This window comes from Amblyraja radiata, chromosome 1, assembly GCF_010909765.2.
Source record: "Amblyraja radiata isolate CabotCenter1 chromosome 1, sAmbRad1.1.pri, whole genome shotgun sequence".
Taxonomy (NCBI): Eukaryota; Metazoa; Chordata; class Chondrichthyes; order Rajiformes; family Rajidae; genus Amblyraja; species Amblyraja radiata.
The window spans coordinates 101,635,695-101,656,115 of NC_045956.1; the positions used below are offsets into that span (position 1 = coordinate 101,635,695).

At 41.3% G+C, this 20,421-nt stretch overlaps 1 protein-coding gene across 3 annotated transcripts in view; it reads left to right on the top strand.

Moving 5' to 3' along the window:
- The window catches only part of nsun7 (NOP2/Sun RNA methyltransferase family member 7), a 96,511-nt gene that overhangs the window by 21,914 nt on the left and 54,176 nt on the right, over window positions 1–20,421 (top strand). For all 3 annotated transcript variants that reach the window (XM_033027708.1, XM_033027692.1, XM_033027701.1), the window contains one exon: window positions 6,144–6,202. In XM_033027708.1, the coding sequence (XP_032883599.1) occupies window positions 6,144–6,202 (59 nt within the window). The remainder of the gene's footprint in view (window positions 1–6,143; window positions 6,203–20,421) is intronic.

A 20,421-nucleotide genomic window follows, 5' to 3' on the forward strand; every position in this document is an offset into this window, starting at 1 on the left:
GATGTTGTGGGAATTACAGAGACATGGCTACAAGAGGGCCAGGGCTGGGAACTGAATATTCAAGGGTATACATCCTATCGAAAAGACAGACAGGTGGGCAGAGGGGGTGGGGTAGCTCTGTTGGTGAAGAATGAAACTCAGTCCCTTGCAAGGGGTGACATTGAAACAGGAGATGTGGAGTCAGTATGGATAGAACTAAGGAATTGTAAGGGTAAGAGACCCTAAAGGGACTTATCTACAGGCCCCCAAACAGTAGCCTGAATATAAGGTGCAAGTTGAATCAAGTTAAAATTGGCATGTCATAAAGGTAATGCTACGGTTGTTGTGGGAGATTTCAACATGCAGGTAGACTGGGAAAATCAGTTTGGTATTGGACCCCAAGAAAGGGAGTTTGTGGAGTGCCTCCGTGATAGATTCTTAGAGCAGCTTGTATTGGAGCCTACCAGGGAGAAGGCAATTCTGGATTTAGTGTTCTGTAATGAACCAGATTTGATAAAGGAACTTGAGGTTAAGGAGCCATTAGGAGGTACTGACCGTAATATGATCAGGTTTAATCTACAATTTGAGAGGGAGAAGGGAAAATCGGAGATGTCAGTATTACCGTTGAACAAAGGGGTCTATGGAGCCATGAGGGAGGAGCTGGCCAAAGTTGACTGGAAAGATACCTTAGCAGGGATGACAGTATCAGACCAATGGAAGGTATTTCTGGGAACAATACAGAAGGTGCAGGATCAGTTCATTCCGAAGAGGAAGAAAGATTCCAAGGGGAGTAAGGGGCGACCATGGCTTAAAAGGGAAGTCAGGGACAGTATAAAAATAAAAGAGAAGTACAACAGCAAAGATGAGCGGGAAGCCAGATGGGGTAACGTTTAAAGAGCAACAGAAGATAACTAAAGGCAATACGGGGAGAAAAGATGAGGTAAGCTAGCCAAGAATATAAAGGATAGTAAAAGCATCTTTAGGTATGTGAAGAGGAAAAAAAATAGTTAAGACCAAAGTTGGACCCTTGAAGACTGAAAAGGGTGAATTTATTATGGGGAACCAAGGAAATGGCAGATGAGTTGAACAGGTATTTTGGATCCGTCTTTACTAAGGAGGACACAAACAATCTTCCTGATGTACTAGCCAGAGGATCTGGGGTGACGGAGGAACTGAAGGAAATCCACACTAGTCAGGAAATGGTGTTGGGTAGACTGATGAGACTGAAGGCTGATAAATCCCCAGGGTCTGATGGTCTGCATCCCAGGGTACTAGAGGAAGTGGTTCTAGAAGTGGATGCATTGGTGATAATTTTCCAATGTTCTATAGATTCAGGATCAGTTTCTGTGGATTGGAGGGTAGCTAATGTTATCCCACTTTTTAAAGAAAGGCGGGAGAGAAAAAATGGAATTATAGACCAGTTAGCCTGACATCGGTGGTGGGGAAGATGCTGGAGTCAATCATAAAAGATGAAACAGTGGCACATTTGGATAGCTGTAATAGGATTGGTCTGAGTCGGCATGGATTTACGAAGGGGAAATCGTGCTTGACTAATATTCTGGAATTTGAGGATGTAAGTAGGAAAATGGACAAGGGAGAGCCAGTGGATGTAGTGTACCTGGACTTTCAGAAAGCATTTGATAAGGTCCCACATATGAGATTAGTGGGCAAAAACTACAAAGGGATCTGGGGGTCCTTGTTCATCAGTCAATGAAAGTAAGCATGCAGGTACATCAGGCAGTGAAGAAAGCGAATGGCATGTTGGCCTTCATAACAAGAGGAGTTGAGTATAGGAGCAAAGAGGTCCTTCTGCAGTTGTACAGGGCCCTAGTGAGACCACACCTGGAGTATTGTGTGCAGTTTTGGTCTCCAAATTTGAGGAAGGACATTCTTGCTATTGAGGGAGTGCACCGTAGGTTCACAAGTTTAATTCCCGGGATGGCGGGACTGTCATATGCTGAGCGAATGGAGCGGCTGGGCTTGTATACTGGAATTTAGAAGGATGAGAGGGATTCTTATTGAAACATATAAGATTATTCAGGTAGACAAATAAAACATATAAGATTATTAAAGGTTTGGATACGCTAGAGGCAGGAAACATGTTCCCGATGTTAGGGGGAGTCCAGAACCAGGGGCCACAGTTTATGAATAAGGGGCAAGCCATTTAGAATAGAGATGAGGAAACACTTTTTCACACAGCTGTGAGTCTGTGGAATCCTCTGCCTCAGAGGGCGGTGGAGGGTGGGTCTCTGGATACTTTCAAGACTCTTGAAGGGCTCTTGAAGATAGTGGAGTCAGGGGATATGGGGAAAAGGCAGGAACGGGGTACTAATTGTGGATGATCAGTCATGATCACATTGAATGGCAGTCTGGCTTGAAGGGCCGAATAGCCTACTCCTACACCTATTGTCTATTGAGATGAGGAGGAATTTATTTAGTCAGAAGGTGATGAATCTGTGGAATTCATTGCCACGGATGGCTGTGAAGGCCAAGTCATTGGGTATTTTAAGTTGGAAATTGGCAGATTCATGATGCGATTATGGGGAAAGGACGAGAATGGGTTTGAGAAGGAAAGATAGATCAGCCATGAGAGAATGGCGGAGTAGACTCGATGGGCTGAATGGCCTAATTCTGCTCTTATGACTTATGATGTCTTGGATTTATCTTTTCCATGCTATGTACTGTATTGTGTATCTGTAAGGCCACCTTGTGAAGGTAGAAAAGCTCAAAGGATTCTCCTGATTATCCTGTGATCCAATACTGTGAGTCAGTTTTGTTGGTCTTCTTTGTATTTTGTTTGACATTTTGAATGTTTTTCTTGTTTCTCAGCAACCAGCTACCAACTGCATCACACAGAATGTGACCACTAAAGCTCTGTTCATTTAATCATAATAGAATGCAAGTAGTAGAAATTCACTGGAAATTTTAACATTTTAATTGTTTTTTGCTGCTCCACTATAATTGGTTACATTGACCTTCCATTCCACCCAAAAAAAATCGATTCATTATATGTAGGTATTCCTTGTCCATTACTTGTGGAATGCTTAGATCGTGTTCTTTAAACTTTCTTTCCTGTCTGAGGAATTTCATACTTGCAATGACAAATAGTTGATGCAGGCATAACCTGTTAGGTATGTATTTTGTAACGCAAGAAATTGGAGAAGGCATTATTGTTCAATCAGATCATTGCTGATCTGATCTAATCTTGAACTCTACTTTCCTACTTGATCCCCATAATTCCCTTGTAGTCCAAATTATATACAAAATCATCCTTGAATATGTTTAATCACTCAGTCTCCATTATTATTCCAAAATGGAGAATATTATTATAGATTTATAACCCAGCAGATGAAATTCCTATTCATCTTTGGTTTAAGTTGCCAATTGGTTAGTCTGAAATTAAGCTCAGTAGGTGAATCTCCTTGTTGTCAATCCCTGTTGTCAATCCCTGTATCTGCCCTGTCAAAACCCTTTGCAATTTTTGGATTTTGTTCAATCGACTCCAACCTCCCACTTTTCAAGTTTTTCACTGTACTCCAGGGCACGTGAGAATAAATCAAACTAAATATTCTAAATGCCTAAACTTCTCATTTGTTGCTCCTCATACACCACATTCTTTGCAGGAATCAATCCATTGAATCTGTTCAAAACAGTCTCGAGGATAAGGAGATCAGAAATATGTTTTGCTCTCGTGGATTGTCTTACCAATACTCTGCGATGTTGAAGCAAAACCTTCATGCTTTTCAACTCTGCCTTGCAACGACGGACAATACTTCTGTTCGCTCTCCTAACTCTCAATTTTTTTAATTTACATTGTTTAGTGTAGTAGGAAGACATTTGGCCTATCCATTCTATGTTGTCTCCCGTCAGTACCATTCTGCCATTTGCATCCATTCTCTTTCAATGTCCAATCTACTCTCCCCCCACCCCTCCTGCCCCTGTTCCTCTGCCACCCAGCCACAGTAAGAACAATCTACAATTAATCCATCAACATGTTATTTGAACTTGCTGTACTACATGCTAACTTTCTGTCACACCTTGTTCCCTCTGTAATGCCTCTTCATTTAAACCGCATACTGCTTATCTATTCTTCCAACCAATATGGATAGCCTCACATTTACTACATCTGCCATTAGAAATTGAAATGGGAGTAGGCCTTCAACCCTATGTGAATGCTCTGCCTTCATTATTATCATGGCTAATCTTTAAATTCAGTGTTGTTTTCTTTCAGTGTCCCTAAGTGCTCATGGTTTTGCTCATATTTAACATATCTATGTTTCTTTGTAATCTCTTCATCTTGAAAACCTTTCCTTTCTGGGTTTTTTTCCCCAGAGAATTTGGCTAAGAACACTTTATCCTTTCATCCAACGTGGAGTAAAATATACGTAGTTGAGAGCCTAGCTCTGATCCTTTTGAGATTCTACTGGTTCTAGTTTGTCGAATTCAAAACTGACCCCTTACTGCAACTCTAAATGAGCTAATGTTCTATCTATGCAAATAAATTGCAGTCAAATGTTCTTGCGCACTAACTTTTTATGTGGCATCTTTTGAACATCTCAGAAATCCAAATACACCTTCATTGAAAATAAACCTTATTTGAAATTTATGAAATATCCTAAAATGTCTGCTTATCTGGTCTTGGTTTTCAACCTATTTCCCAAGCCGCTTCAAATTCTGCCTTTACACCTTTGTAATTGCTTTTAAGTTCAAGACACTAGTTTCATACTTCGTTCTCTCTTTGGACTACATATGTGAAGATATTTACAGACTGCATAGTAGTTGGTTTAGTATATAGGCTATGGGAGACTGATACTTGGTATTCTTACAATGGAAAAAGCACCTGATTCAATTCATTCTCAGGAATCATAAAAAAGAGCATGACTGACCTAATGCGTTACTCCAGCACTTTGTCCTTTGTTCAGTTCATTGTTATTGGACACATGAAGATCCAGTATCAGTAAATATCCAATGTGTACATCTTTGTGTAAAGTTTTGTGTGTGTGCTACTTCAGACATGAGGCAAATCAGAATTAAAATCTACACCTCTCAGATCCAAACTAGCAGATCAATTGAATATTTCCCCTCCCTCTTCTCTCCTAACACAATTGAGAATAATTTCATTATTCTCCCTTACTCTATCAATCTATTGCCATTGATGTTATTCACAAGTCTTGACCATTTAGGTAAGTCTTGAACATTTAGAATAAGATATCTTCGACCTGAGTGCGAAAATATTGGAGAAAATCCTGATCAGATTGTCCTCGAGATCCAATTCTGTATTGAAGTTTCTTGAGAGATATTTGCAAATGCTTGTCTTTCTCGTTGATAAAGGCATAAATCAACATTGAATAGCTCTACTGTGTCGATAACCTATCTAAATTTGACATGTCTACATCATACCACATTTTGAACTCTTTTGAACTTGTGGATTATTGTTCTTGTTCAGCATACCTACAGTAAATATTGATTGGTTGGTAGTGTGGAAAGTGATGAAAGGAGCTTGTCTTTTGAAACACTCCTTACCTATGAATTAAATGTCAAACATGCTAACAAGATTAAAATTTTATCAGATGCTTGGACGTTTTCCTGATGCATTAACAATAATGCCAGACAGTGAGAATAGTTTTATGGATGTCTAAATGAGGTAATAAAAAATAGACTGTCAGCGATATTGTAGACAACAATTTAGGCAGTGAGCTGATTAATATAGATATATTTATTAATTTATCTTTTATTATGATACTTAAAAAATGATTTGTAATTAGCACAGTCTTCAACCAAAGCCTATTATATACAGATCTCTACTATATTCAATCTACAATAGTAATTGGAACTAGCCACTGTATATAATTTAAATTAGATCTATGTTTCTATATGTGAAGATGGAGGTTTACGCATTCAATAAGATATTTACTTGTGAAGAAAAAAACTAAAATGTAAGTTTTGTGATCCCCCCCCCCCCCCCCCCCCCCCCCCCCAAATATAACTCCAAGATTTAACTTCCTAAAGAAATACTAAGTTATAATTTAAATATTTTTCAGAATTGTGGTGAGTTAACTTGGAAAGTGCCAATACATCGTAATAAATTTGTTGGAGGACTGCTGAGTTACTCCAGCTTTTTGTGTTTATAATAAATTTGTTTGTCAATGTTTCCCTTTCAACAGATCAAGAAATCTTAGAAGAAATATTGATAAACAGTTCTTTTTATCCATCTGAATCAGTTGTAAGTAAACATTTAATTCAAAATGAAGACATGTTTCCTAACTATTAATATGAATGTTTGAGGCCTATTCAAGTTCGGTGTTTTTTCTGGTCACTTGTTAAAATATCTCTCCATTTTCAGATGGCCTAGTTGGTACAGGATATTTAGGGCCATACACGTCAAAATAATTTATGGTCAGTGTTGAATTGGTGAGGCAACAGCTTTGCTACTCCAATTAACTGAGACGGATGGTGGGTAGTTGCATGAGCTTTGATTAGATTTTGGCGGTCACAAGAACGACAACTAAGTTTAGTAACTTATTTTATTCTCAAAATAGCTTCTTAGCTCACAGGTTCTTACAACACGTCTGGCCACAACAGTGGTCAGCACTCAACTGCCGCGCGAAAGCAAAACCGCGCGAAAACTAGCAGCCCTTCCCGAGTCACGTGACCGCGGCTTCCGAACGCCGGGTTCGATACCTGCGTGCGCCAGCAGGCGCCGCTACAAGATATCGGTTTTAGCTCAGCATGTTGTTGGCCAATCAAATATAAAGATCACAGTTTAGAATTAAAGCCAGCTTGAACTAGATATCATTGGAAAATGAGCCATTCTTACTGGTGAGAAGGGAAAAAGGATAAGCAGACGTCGTATTTTTCAAAAATGTAAGATAATTTTGATTTATTGTATCTACTTTCAACTGTGCGGTTATGTTCTCCCAGTAACATAGTAATAGTCTAAAATGCTTTAAGAATCAATTTATCAATTTATTCTCACTTTTCTGGTTCTTAAGAAGGTGATTGATCTGAAATGTTTTCCCTAGATGAGCTGCATGGTATGCTGAGCATTTTTAGCACTTTCTGGATTCATTTTAGATTTTTAATATCTGCAATGCTTTTAATTTTCAATGGAAGTAGTTAATGGCTTCAATTTACACATTTTATTAATAATGTAAACATACCTATCCTAACTAAATATTTTGTTCTGATATCTGCAGAAACATATTGGGGCCCAAAAGTAAGTTAGAAAATGATCAAGAAAATAATGTTAATGCAGAGCACCATCATTAATTATGACATAATGGTTTGAAGCAGGTTTAGCATACTTTCCCTCCTTATGAATTCTATTGCTCTAGACATAAACTCTAGTGTTTGATTTGCTTTCTTTATGGCCTTGTTAATTTGTGGCATAATTCTTGGTGATTGGTGTATTTGTACTTTGTGATCTTTATTTCCCTACCCCACCTAGACTAAGTATTTTCCAAGAAATAAGTAACCAATAACTCCAAGCATCATATAGCAATGTTACAAAATTTTGAGATTTTAAAAATCAAGTCTGTAATTTATCCCATCAGATAAAGCATAAAAATAAGTTTAATTTGACACCTAATTCACTTTCATATCTCAAGTATTTAAAAAGTTATGGCCATTTTCATACTCGGAAATGAGCATCTTGTTCCCTATTGATTTTCTATGGACATAACAAAAAAGCTGTGATCGTGAACAGTCAAAAGTCCATAACTTTCTTAAAAATTAAGAGAACTGAATGAAATTTTCAGTTATCATAGAGTGAAGCATTCTGAAACAAATATAAAATAATCTTACTTGGATGACCTGAAATTAAAGCATATAATTAGTTAGTTACCTAATTGTAGCTAATTTCAGACTTCAATTACTAGATCTAAACATCTATCCATTTCTTAATAAATGATTAACATTTTTAAATAGCCTAAATGTCCAAATAATATTCACAAATAATTCACAATAAAACATGATTTTTAAATCTCATTTACATTAATTTATAGACCAAATGGAAGGAATATAGTGCTCAATTGCTGTAAATAAATGCCCATTTAAATCAGCTTTCCAGTGGGTCCCTGTGGAACGCGCTGGTTTAGAACGTTCACATTGCGGTAGATTTGTGCCCCAAATGCCCAGAAAAATACTGCAGGATATAATGGGCCCAAAATGAGCTGCTCGCAATATTAAACTTTGTATAAAGGGATCTTTAGAAGCCCTTTTTAATGTAAAAATAAGCTACATACCTTCTGTGGTTTGCTCTATGGGACCCTGCGGTTGCTGGCGGTCGCGGGTTTAGAGATTGATTTTTAAACTACTATAACTATTATACGAGGCCTTTAAAACTAATAATAGCTTTTGCGACGGGGTCTTCCAGCGATTTTTCGTTAATAATTAACTAGGCTGAACATCTTCGATTTGAACAGCCTAGAGAAAATCGCGTTTTAAACCCGCCCCCCTCTAAACGGCGCCAAAATCGCGCACACCCGCAGCGGCAGATTTTCAACGACGCTTCAGGTAGGCTTTGCAACATACCTACATCATAGGGTAGTTAGTTTTGATAAATTAACTTGCATCACCTCATCTCCATGGAGGAGCAGATGCTTCCTGTAACTCAAATGCCTTGGGCCGATAACGGCATAAACGCCTGAAAATTGTGGTATCCCCAACAATTTAAATCTTCACGCATTCCACATTCCCCTCGATATTTTAGTTTGGGTTTGTGTGCATCCTGTGGTGTTGGCATTCATCTTTTCCCAACAACCACCCATCCTGCTCCCCATCACACCCACTGATTTTTCTTCCTATACACCATACCTGTGATTTTTACTTGCTCTTGTATAGTTGAGTACTACAGGTGAGTGGAGGAGAGTGGTGTAGGTGCCAAAAGGAACTTAAATTGCATGCAATCCCATGCTTGAACCCAAACACACTTGAGATCTGCATGTGATAAATGACTCAATGCAGGCAGTATGCAGGGCCATGATTGATCTTCTGGGTTTTGTCAAAATTGGTTGTAACCTTTTTTGCTTTAGCATTTTTTCCTGCACCTTTTACCTACTTCATTCACTACCTTTTAAAATTCAACATAATACCAAATATTGGATTTGAATAACATGCCATATTATGCAGTGAGGTTGACGTGATGTAAGGTTAGATGTCAAAGTCCTAAATGGCAGACAGATCTGAAAAGCCAAAGGGATCCAAGGGGAAGTAAGTCCACAATTAGGTGAGCAGCAGAGAGCAATGGTTAATGTTTTGAGTTACAGTGTCGCTGAGTGACTCTTTAGGGCTCTATACTAGGTTCTGTTGCTTTTTATGGCTTAATAACGTTTGTAGATTATACTAAAATAGATAGTGTCGTCAAACTAAAATGAAAGAACAGGTGCAGAGAAATGCTATATTGAAATCACGAGACAGTGATTAAAGTGGGCGGAACCCCAGCCTGCTGAGTTCTGCCCGGGGGTCAAAAGGGCACACAGCACCAGAAGCCAGTGAAGAAGACAGAAGAGACTTTAGGGCGGCAAAACTTGAACAGTAAATCAAAAGGACTGTCTGAAAAGACTGTCGCGATAGCCAGAAAAGGCAAGCAGGACTGATTTTCTACAGACCCGATTGGCAGCCGGTTTTTCACCTGGTAAAGACTAAAACTGCTAAAAACTGCTAAAGACTAATCTGCCAAAATAAAAGGAGGAGAAAATAAAAAAGGTGGAAAAGAAGTGTTTGGTCTGAGTGAATCCAGTTCATCATTTCGGGGTAGATAAATCAAATCCCTTTCAAGCGGGGAATCTGCAAAAACATTAGAAGACTTGACAGATAGTGAGGGAGAAAGAAAGGTTGTAAGGTGTAGGAAGATATCAGTGGATTTGCCCAGTGGGTGGGCAAAAGAATGGAAAATAGAATTCAATTGAAATACAAGGCAAATGCATTTCAGAGGGGCAAATAAGGCAAGGAAGCACCAAATAAGTAGTATGATATGCGAGTTGTACAGAGGGATTTGGAGTGTGTGCAGAAGGAGGAGGTGGCCTGAAGATAGTGATGGGGCTTGCTTAACGTGGGTCCCAGCCCGAAGCAGTCCCAGCTCGAGGCAGTTCCATTAAAATGTAATTATTTTGGCAAAGTGCATAATGATGGATCAATATGTTCTAATATTAACAATGTTCCAGCAGAGGACATGTCTTTTTGAATTTTCAGAATAATGTAAAATGACTTGAAAATGTCCATTTTTAATTCAATTGTGCTGAATTAACAATGTCACGCAGTGATTCGTCTTAGCACAAATTATTTAGACCTATCCCTCTATCATCGCTGAAAGCTTTGGTTTTCCTGGCAGAATTTTTTCTGTCTCCATTTTAAAATCACATTATATTCATTCATTCCTTAACTCTCTTGCTTCTGACCAATCATTAATCAAATTTATGTATTTTATAGAAACAAGGAACTGCAGATACCGTTTTATTAAAAAAAAAAAGACAAAATGGGAAAGTAACTCAGCGGGTCAGGCAGCATCTCTGTAGAACATGGATAGATGTATTTTTCCTTGTAAGATTTTTAATGAATTGCCCAAAAACATCATTTTGGGTTAATGTTCAATTTTACAACAATTTAACTCTCCTCCCTCCCCATCCCTAATCCAGAACTACTGATGATTTAGAAAAATCCATTAGGATTCTAATCTAGGTTCTAGACGGGCTGATCGCAATTTCATGCATGATATGTTAGTTATATCAATATCGTACGGAAGGGTTTAGAACTGGAAAATTCTAAATGTTCTATTTTAACCAATGCAGAAAACTATTTTGTTCATGGACGTAAACAGAACAAGTTTGGGCATGTTGTAGGTGTGGCAAAGAGAAGTGAACTTTGTTGCGGAGATAGATGGATACAGGGTTTTTAAACTTAAACACAAAGGTTTCTTTCATACATTTCTTACTGTCACCATATACACCTGTTAAAAAATGTTTTAAGCATACAAATATTTTGATAAATTACCAATGGAATATTCATGCATGTAGATTGCAAATAAGAGTCCAAAGCTAATAAGAAAACATTTTTTTAAATTTTACAATGCTGATATTTGGTAAAAATGTTCACTGATCTGCAAAATTGTTTTTTTTAAAATATGGACTATCAGGTAAATTCCAAACAATAAATTAGACATTGAGTTGTTTTATCCAATAGTCAATGGCACTTTATTATCACATGTACCTAGAAACGGTGAATTTATTTCCCATACAAATCTGTAGAATCATACTGTACATAAGGGCAATCATGCATAACTACACAAGTACAACAATTGTAGTGTAAGAATTGCAGACTTCGCTGAGGTAGTACACAAAGAGTTGTCATATTTCTGGCACCAACGTACCTTAAGTTTCAAATTCTTAAAAGTATAGATTCTTATCTTGGCCTCAAAAGCCTGTTGTCCTGGCGGTGGTGTTGCAGGTAGCTTGGCGGTGGTGTTGCAGGTAGCTTGGCGATGCTGTTGATGTCCTCCACTACTGCATGCCGTGTCCGATCTGCAAGCTCGACCTTGGGAGGCCTCTAGCTTCCCCTGGTCCATGTGATCCCTGGGCTGCTGCAGGGCTTCCAGCAGCCCCCTCCGCTGACGCCTAAACCCTCCGCTGACGCCTGTCTCCCGCAGCCATCTTTCTGCCTCTGGGTGATGGGGTGCCTCTAGCAGTTGGCCCTGGAACCCCAAGAGTGCCTCCAAGGGTGCCAATCCTTCAAGATGGCAGCAGGTTTTATTACAATTATTTTCATATGGAATTTAATCACAGAAGTAATATAAAAATGCAGCAGCAATTTTGCAGACTGCCAAGTATAATTCCTAAGATAATGAATGTTATTGATCAAATTTTCTTTCTCCAACCTAGAATCTTTATGATGGAATTAGACCTAAGGTTTATTATTGTCAGTTGGCCATTTTCATCTCCCATACAGTGAAATGTTATTGGAAATCTTTAGCAACAGTTTCAAACTATCAATTCAGCTTCTGTGCCAACAGGGCTGAAATACCCTGACCTTCTTACAGTGAACAAGTATTAACCTCAATGCCCATTCCAGTTCATTTGACATTTGTTTAAATGCACATCTCTTCAAATCTTTTCTTTAAATAAATTTGACTTTAACACAATCGGTACTATACCAGAAAAGAAGAGGACTACAATTTGCCAAGAAATAAATAGTCACTTGAGGTACATGTCGATTAACACACAGCAAATTCTGAAAATCTGTAAGTGCCCAGTCAGATACACCTGAGAGGGAAACTAACGGGGCTGTCCTACTGCGGCGACCTAATCCGTGAGTTCAGAAGAGTGTCTTCGACCTTCAAGCTCGAGGGCACTCACCTGAAAAACCTCAAGCTGGATCTGGATCGACCACGAACCCGATCACGCACGCACGAATGCAGGCACACACGCGAACACACACACGCACACACACACACACACACACACACACACACACACACACACACACACACACACACACACACACACACACACACACACACACACACACACACCCCAAAAGGGGGCCAGGGAAAGCGGGGGAGTGCTGTCTGAAATTCACACCCGCTATGAAGAGGAAGGTAAAAGACGGCTGCACAATAACGGTAAGTCCTTTACGGGGGGGGGGGGGGGGATAGAAGGGGAGGGGAGAGGAGTGGAGACAATTTTAAGATGTAGAATAAAGTTTAGCGGGCATTTAACCTATCGGTCGGTTTTCCTTGGTCCTGAAAAATCCATTGAGCCAATTAAAATGCCCGGCCAGCGAAGGAGATTGCCGACGGCTGCCCTCGACTACCTGTAACTACATAGCGACCCCACTCCACTGCACTTTCAGTTCAAAAGAACCATGCCAACCAATTTTTACTCGCGTAAATTTTTTAACATGCTGAAATATTTTACGTGACCTAGCTGAGGCTGCGAGTATGCGGGAACTTTCCTCGAGCATGAAGGAGAGTTCCAGTGACCTCAGAGGACCTCCTAGGACCTCCTAGGACCACGTGTCGACCATGCTGCGAGTTTGAATCGAGGGCAAACTCTTCTAAACTCGCTGCAGTGGGACAGCCCCTTAAGTCAACAGGCCAAAACATGCCGGCAGTTCAAGGTTTCAATGTCAGTTTATTGTCACTTGTCCCAGTTAAAGTTCAATCTTCTTCCTCTCCTGGAGAACAACCGACTAGCTGCAGTGAACACAAATCATGGTCTGAACTTCCATGTTTATACCTTGCCAAAGCAGCAGGGAGCAAACAGATATAGCCAAATGGAGGTACAAGAACTGCAGATCCTATAGTCTTGAACAAATAAAATTGCTGCATGAACTCTGTGTTGGGCAGCATCTGTGGGGGGAAATGGACAGACAATGGTTTTGGCCGAGTACTTTCCTCAGACTCATTTTGATTATTACTAAGTGAGTGGAGGGCTGTTTGTTCAGAGAGGGTGAAATTGGAGTGGGTTAGGGGTGTGGAGAAGTCGAGAGAGTTTATGTTGTGGTAGCAGTTGGAGATGAACAGGTCAAAGAAAATAGAAAGTAGAAGGCTGGAAGAGGGAGTCTAGGAGGAGGAGTTGTCACTTGGGGGGGTGCGAGGACTCCTTGCCAGAGAAATGGGTCTGGAGGCAGAGGGTTCAGTTTAGTTTATTGTCACAATTACTGAGGTGCAGTGAAAAGCTTTTGTTGTGTGCTATCCAGTTAGCAGAAAGACAATACACGATTACAATCGAGCCATTACAGTGTATAGATACGTGATATGGGAATAACATTTAGTGCAAGGTAAAGCCAGCAAATTCATGCAGCATCTCTGGATAGATGACGATTTGGGTTGAGACCCTCCTACAGACTGATTGTGGTGGGATAAAGCTGGAAGGAAGAAGGGGCAGGACAAAGCCTGGTGAGTGATAGGTTTTTACAGGTGAAGGGGGCATTTGATAGGCAGGTAGCTGGAGATTAGAAGACAAAAGGACAGAGGGAGTGCAAATTATGGAGCCATAGGAAGCAATATAGCTGGAGAGGGAAGGGCTAAATAATTCTGAGTCCAGGTGGGGCACAGGGAAGAGGGGGGGTGTTTGTAGGTTAGTTACCTAAAACTGGTGAGATCGACGTTCTTTCCATTAGCTTGTTAACTACCCAAGCAGAATATAAGGTACTGTTCCTCCAGGTTTGTGTGGCCTATCTCTGGCGATGCAGGAGACTGGATGGTCAGTATGGGAAGGGAAAGCAGAGTCAAAATGGTTGCAACCGGGAGATCCAGCAGTCATCGATGGACCGAGTGCAGGTGTTCAGTGAAACGGTCGCCGAGTCTACGCTTGGTGTCTCCGATGTAAATGAGGCCACATTGAGGGCACTGAATGCAGTAAATGTACAGAAGATAGAGAGTACAGAAATGAGATAAAGAGTGTAGAAGCATTGTGTCAAAGCAACAACATTTCCCTCCATGCCAGAAAAACGAAGGAGCTGGCCATCAACTTGAGGAAGCAGATGGAGTGCAATGATGAACAATTTGGCAATTGGTAACACAATTTCCAATGATTTGGCTTGGTTCCCCATTGATGTGACTAAGTACAGCAATGCCTCTATTTGCTTAGAAAACTAAGGAAGTTTGGCATGTCTCCAACAATTCTTTTCAATTTGTGCAGATGCACCAAAAAAGGTATTTTTCGGGAAGCATCACAGCTTAGTGTGGCAACTGCTCTGTCCTAGGCTGCAAAATACCCAGTCCACCAGCAAGCTACCCTCTTACCACCCCGCTCCACATTAACTCTGCAATGCTGCCCTAGAAAGCAGCCCACATTATCAAGGACCACTCACATGCTGGTGATTTTGCCATTTCCTCTTACCCTTTGAGCAGAAGATTCAAAAGCTTAAAAGCCCGTACCACCAGATTCAAGGACAGCTGTTTCTCTGCGGTTATTAGATTCTTGAAGGACGTACCTCTCATTTGTGAAGTACTTGTTTTTGATCTTCCAACCTATCTCATTCTGGCACTTTTATTTATCTGGACTTTCTCTGTAACTCTATATTCTGCATTATGTTGATTCTCTCTTTTGCACTACCGGTTGTAATTGTGTATGGATTGATCTGCCTGGGTAGCACAGAAAACAACATTTTTCACTATCTCAATACATGTCAATGTACCAACAACAAACACCAATTATTATTTCATATACCTGGTGCATTTTCCTTTTTGCCCCTCTTAATTTTGAGCAAGCACTCCAGTGGAGTGGGCTTTCAATGGGGAACTCATCAAAAAGCCTTGGAGGATGACCAAAGGGATTAAGGAATGTTTAAAAAAAAAAATGTGATTATGCATCCCAGGGTACTCAAGAAGGTGGCTCTAGAAATTGTGCATGCATTGCTGATCATTTTCCAATATTCCATAGATACTGGATCATTTCTTGTGGATTAGACGGTAGCTAATGTTATCCCACTTTTTAAGAAGGGAGGGAGAGAGCGAAGGGAATTGTAGACCAGTTAACCTGACATTGGTGGTGGGGAAGATGCTGGAGTCAATTATTAAAGATGTAATTGTTGCGTATTTGGACAGCAGTAACAGGATCGGTCAAAGTCTTCATGGATTTATGAAGGGGAAATCTTGCTTGATTAATCTTCTGGAATTTTTTGAGGATGTAACAAGTAAAATGGATGAGGGAGAGCCAGTGGATGTAGTGTATCTGGACTTTCAGAAAGCCTTTGATAAGGTCTCACACAGGAGATTAGTGGGCAAAATTAGGGCACATGGTATTTGGGGGTAGGGTATTGACATTGATAGAAAATTGGTTGGCAGACGAAACAAAGAGTAGGAATTAATGGGTCCCTTTCAGAATGGCAGGCAGTGACTAGTGGGGTGCCGCAAGGCTCGGTGCTGAGACCAGAGCTATTTACAAATATTCATGATTTAGATGAAGGAATTAAAAGTAACATTAGTACCTAGACATGGATAGTTATATGGATGGGAAAGGAATGGAGGGTTATGGTCTGAGCGCAGGTATATGGGACTAGGGGAGATTATGTGTTCGGCACGGACTAGAGGGGTCGAGATGGCCTGTTTCCGTGCTGTAATTGTTATATGGTTATTAGCAAATTTGCTGGTGACACAAAGCTGGGTGGCAGTGTGAACTGTGAAGAGGATGCTATGAGGATGCAGGGGTGACTAGGATAGGTTGGGTGAGTGGGCAAATGCGGTATAATGTGGATAAATGTGAGGTTATCCACTTTGTCGGCAAGAACAAGAAACGAGATTATCTGAATGGTGTCAGATTAGGAAAAGGGAAGTGCAACGAGACCTGTGTGTTCTTGTACATTAGTCACTGAAGGTACAGTGCGTTCAGAAAGTATTCAGACCCCTTCACCTTTTCCACATTTTGTTACGTTACAGCCTTATTCTAAAATGGTTTAAATTTATTTTTTTATCATCAATCTACACACAATACCCCATAATAAAAAAATGAAAACAGGTGTTTAGAAATTGGAGATTTAAAACTGAAAATGGATATTTTCATTTTTTTAATAACCAAAGTTATCAACGTATAATTTTTTGTGTTGGAAAACAAAATATAGTGGTACAGCTGGTAGACTTGCTGCCTCACACGCCAGAGATCTGTGTTCGATCCTGTCCTCGGGCACTGTCTGTTGAATTTGCACATTCTCCCTGCAAGCGTGTGGGTTTCCTCCCCCATCCCAAAGACACATTGGCTTTGTAGGTTAACTTGTTTCTGTAAAATTGCCCCTAATGTGTAGGGAGTGGGTGAGGAAAGTGGGATAACAGAATATGTGTGAATGGGTCGACAAAAATGCTGGAGAAACTCAGCGGGTGAGGCAGCATCTATGGAGCGAAGGAAATGGGCGACGTTTCGGGTCGAGACCCTTCTTCAGACTGATGTGAGGGTTGGGGGGGGGGGGGGGGAAGAAGAAAGGAAGAGGCATAGACCGTGGGCTGAGGGAGAGCTGGGAAGGGGAGGAGAAAGCAGGGATTACCTGAAATTGAAGAAGTCAATGTTCATACCGCTGGCGGACCGAGCGGAGGTGTTGGGCGAAGCAATCGCCAAGCCTACGCTTGGTCTCACCGTTGTAGAGCAGCTGACAACACAAAAAAAGAAAGGAAGAGGCGGAGACAGTAGGCTGTGGGAGAGCTGGGAATGGAAGGGGAAAGAGGGAGAAGGCAATGACTACCTGAAATTAGAGAAGCCAATGTTCATACCGCTGGGGTGTAAACTACCCAAGCGAATATGAGGTGCTGCTCCTCCAATATGCAGTGGGCCTCACTCTGGCCATGGAGGAGGCCCTGGACAGAAAGGTCGGATTCGGAATGGGAAGGGGAGTTGAAGTGTTGAGCCACCGGGAGATCAGGTTGGTTATTGCGAACTGAGTGGAGGAGTTTTGCGAAGCGATCGCCAAGCCTGCGCTTGGTCTCACCGAGGCTGATCATACGCTGAATAATCCAACCAAATTTTGTTTGGAAGTGGAAAGAAATAATGGAAATTGCATTAATTGCAATGTGTAAAAAGAGTTGAGATAATGTATTATAATTTTGCTGCATGTCTTTGTGGTATATATCATGTCTTGATTGGTGAATATGTTTAGTTTGTGACTTTATTTCAAGCAGAAATAATATGTGGATGCTTCATTGAGCATAATTCCGACTGGTAACTACACACTTCGTCCGAGCACATTATCGCACGCGTCATGCAAACCTTCTTAAATGACCACCTAAACTGTCATTTGGCAACTTAAAAAGCTGCCAAAGTTGCCCGGCTGACAACAGAGAAAAGAAATTAAGTGAGAGCCCTGCAAGGTGTATAATATTTTTGACAATGTCATAGGCCTTTCTTACATATGCTGTCACAACGCACTGTAGTCTCTAAACAACCCTTCAGTAATTTTCCTTGCCCTCCATTTCAGAATAATAGTGTTTTAAGCCAATAACTCAACACTAGCACTGGCAATAAATAAATGAATAAGCGCAGCTTTCCAGCTCCTTATCTCATTGGCCACGCTCGGCTGCAAATCGGTGTCAACCTGGTGGACCATCTTCCTCTAGTCGTGGGGGTGGGGGATTGGGAGGGGTTCACAAATAGAACAACTTAGATCCTCTCTTCATCTAAATCTGGTCCTGGCTACTGCTCTTGGCAGAATCCCAGCAATCCTTGTAATCTCTTGATTAACTAAAATCCTGTGACATCCTATGAGCCCTTTCAACCCTAGCAGCAGTTTAAGCTTCCACTGTAGTACCTAGACACAAGGTAGGTGGTGCTACAATAGGAGATGAGTCATCAGCCATCAGATGCTGCACACTGGTTGGGTCTGCAAGTATGTTAATGGAATTTCTCACTACTTTAATACAAATTCCTGTGCTGTTTGGTGCTCTCTTCCATGCTCCTTAACATTACCTTGAATTATTGGTTGCCTGCTGTTGCACCATGTGTTTCATTGTGCATACCCATCAGCCTTTTCTATCCTGTTGAAGTGCTCATCTGAGCACTCTGCAGAATAATTTGTGTGAGACCTTGCCATTTCTGTCACATACAGAAAGGATCAGGCAAACTTTATGCATGGTGTAATATTACAGCTAGTTGATTGACGCATTGAATTGAATGACTACCTACTTTGATCTTGCTGGTAACTCAGCAATCTGTAACTCAGTTTCAGAACAAATCAGAACTGGGACCAAGGAAAGGTGAAGCCCACCATGGTCCTTGTTGGTTGCGGAAGATGTGACACTCCAGAAAAAATAATCCAAGTTTATCCAACCATTCCTTATAGTCAATACTCTCTAAACTAGGCAACTAAGTCGTAACCCTCTTCTGCATCCTCTCCGTTTTAATCAGAACTGCACACAATAAATATTCCAAATGTAGCCCAGCTAAATTTTTACACAGCTGCATTAATATCTCTGACGACATGTGACAAACATGGGAATAAGTTTTACACAATGTTTGAGTGACTCAGCGGGTCAAGTAGCATCTCTGGAGGAACGTCACCTATCCATTTTCTCCAGTGATGCTACCTGATCCACTGAGTTCTACAGCATTTTGTGTCTATCTTAGGTATAAACCAAATGTGTGGAGGACTGCATCCCTACAAAAACCTTCCGAGTGTTTCCCAATCAGAAACCTTGGATGAACTTTGAGATCCGCACTCTTCTGAAGTCCAGACACAGGGCATTCACCTCCAATGATACAGTGGCCTACATGAAGACCAGATATGACCTTGGTAAGGCCATCAAAAAGGCCAAAAGGGACTTCTGCTCCAAACTGGAGGACGAGACAGATGTTCGGCAGCTGTGGCAGGGTCTGAATGCAATCACCTCCTACAAAGCAAAACCAGGAGGCAGCTCGAATGCCGGTGTAACATCACTCCCTGACGAGCTCAATGCGTTTTACGCACGCTTTGACAGGGAGAATACTGATGTGCCTTCCCGATCCCCCATTCGCTGTGATGGCATTTCAGTCTCAGTCACAGAGGCCGATGTCAGGAAATCCTTCAGAGGGTGAACCCTCGAAAAGCACCTGGTCCTGATGGTATACCCGGTCGTGTTCTAAAAACCTGTGCGGACCAACTGGCGGGAGTTTTTACGGACATTTTCAACCTCTCACTTCTGAGGTCTGAGGTCCCCACCTGCTTTAAAAGGGCATCAATTATACCGGTGCCCAAGAAGAGTAAGGTGACATGCCTCAATGACTATCGACCAGTGGCACTAACGCCGGTGGTGATGAAGTGCTTTGAGAGGTTGATCATGGAGCAAATCAACTCCTACATCGACAAAAACCTGGACCCACTGCAGTTCGCGTACCGCCACAACAGATCAACGGTGGATGCGATCTCGCTGGCCCTCCACTCCGCACTGGACCACTTGGACAACAAAAACTCATATGTCAGGCTGTTATTCATTGATTACAGCTCGGCATTTAACACAATCATCCCCTCTAAACTGGTTACCAAACTCGCAGAACTGGGTCTCTGCGCATCCCTCTGCAACTGGATCCTCGACTTCCTCGTCCACAGACCACAGTCTGTTCGTATTGGTGGAAATGTGTCAGCCTCAATAACAATCAGCACGGGAGCACCTCAAGGCTGCATGCTCAGCCCCCTGCTGTACTCACTCTATACCCATGACTGCGTAGCGAACCACAGTGCGAACTCCATCATCAAGTTCGCTGACGACACCACTATTGTGGGGCGTATCACTGATGGGGATGAGTCAGAGTACAGAAGAGAGATCGAGCAACTGTCCATATGGTGCCAGCGCAATAACCTGGCCCTCAACACCAGCAAAACCAAGGAACTGATTGTGGACTTTGGAAGGAGTAGGAGGGGGACCCACAGCCCCATTTATATCAACGGGTCGATGGTTGAAAGGGTCAAGAACTTCAAATTCCTGGGCGTGCACATCTCTGAAGATCTTTCCTGGTCCGAGAACACTAACGCAATTATCAAAAAAGCTCA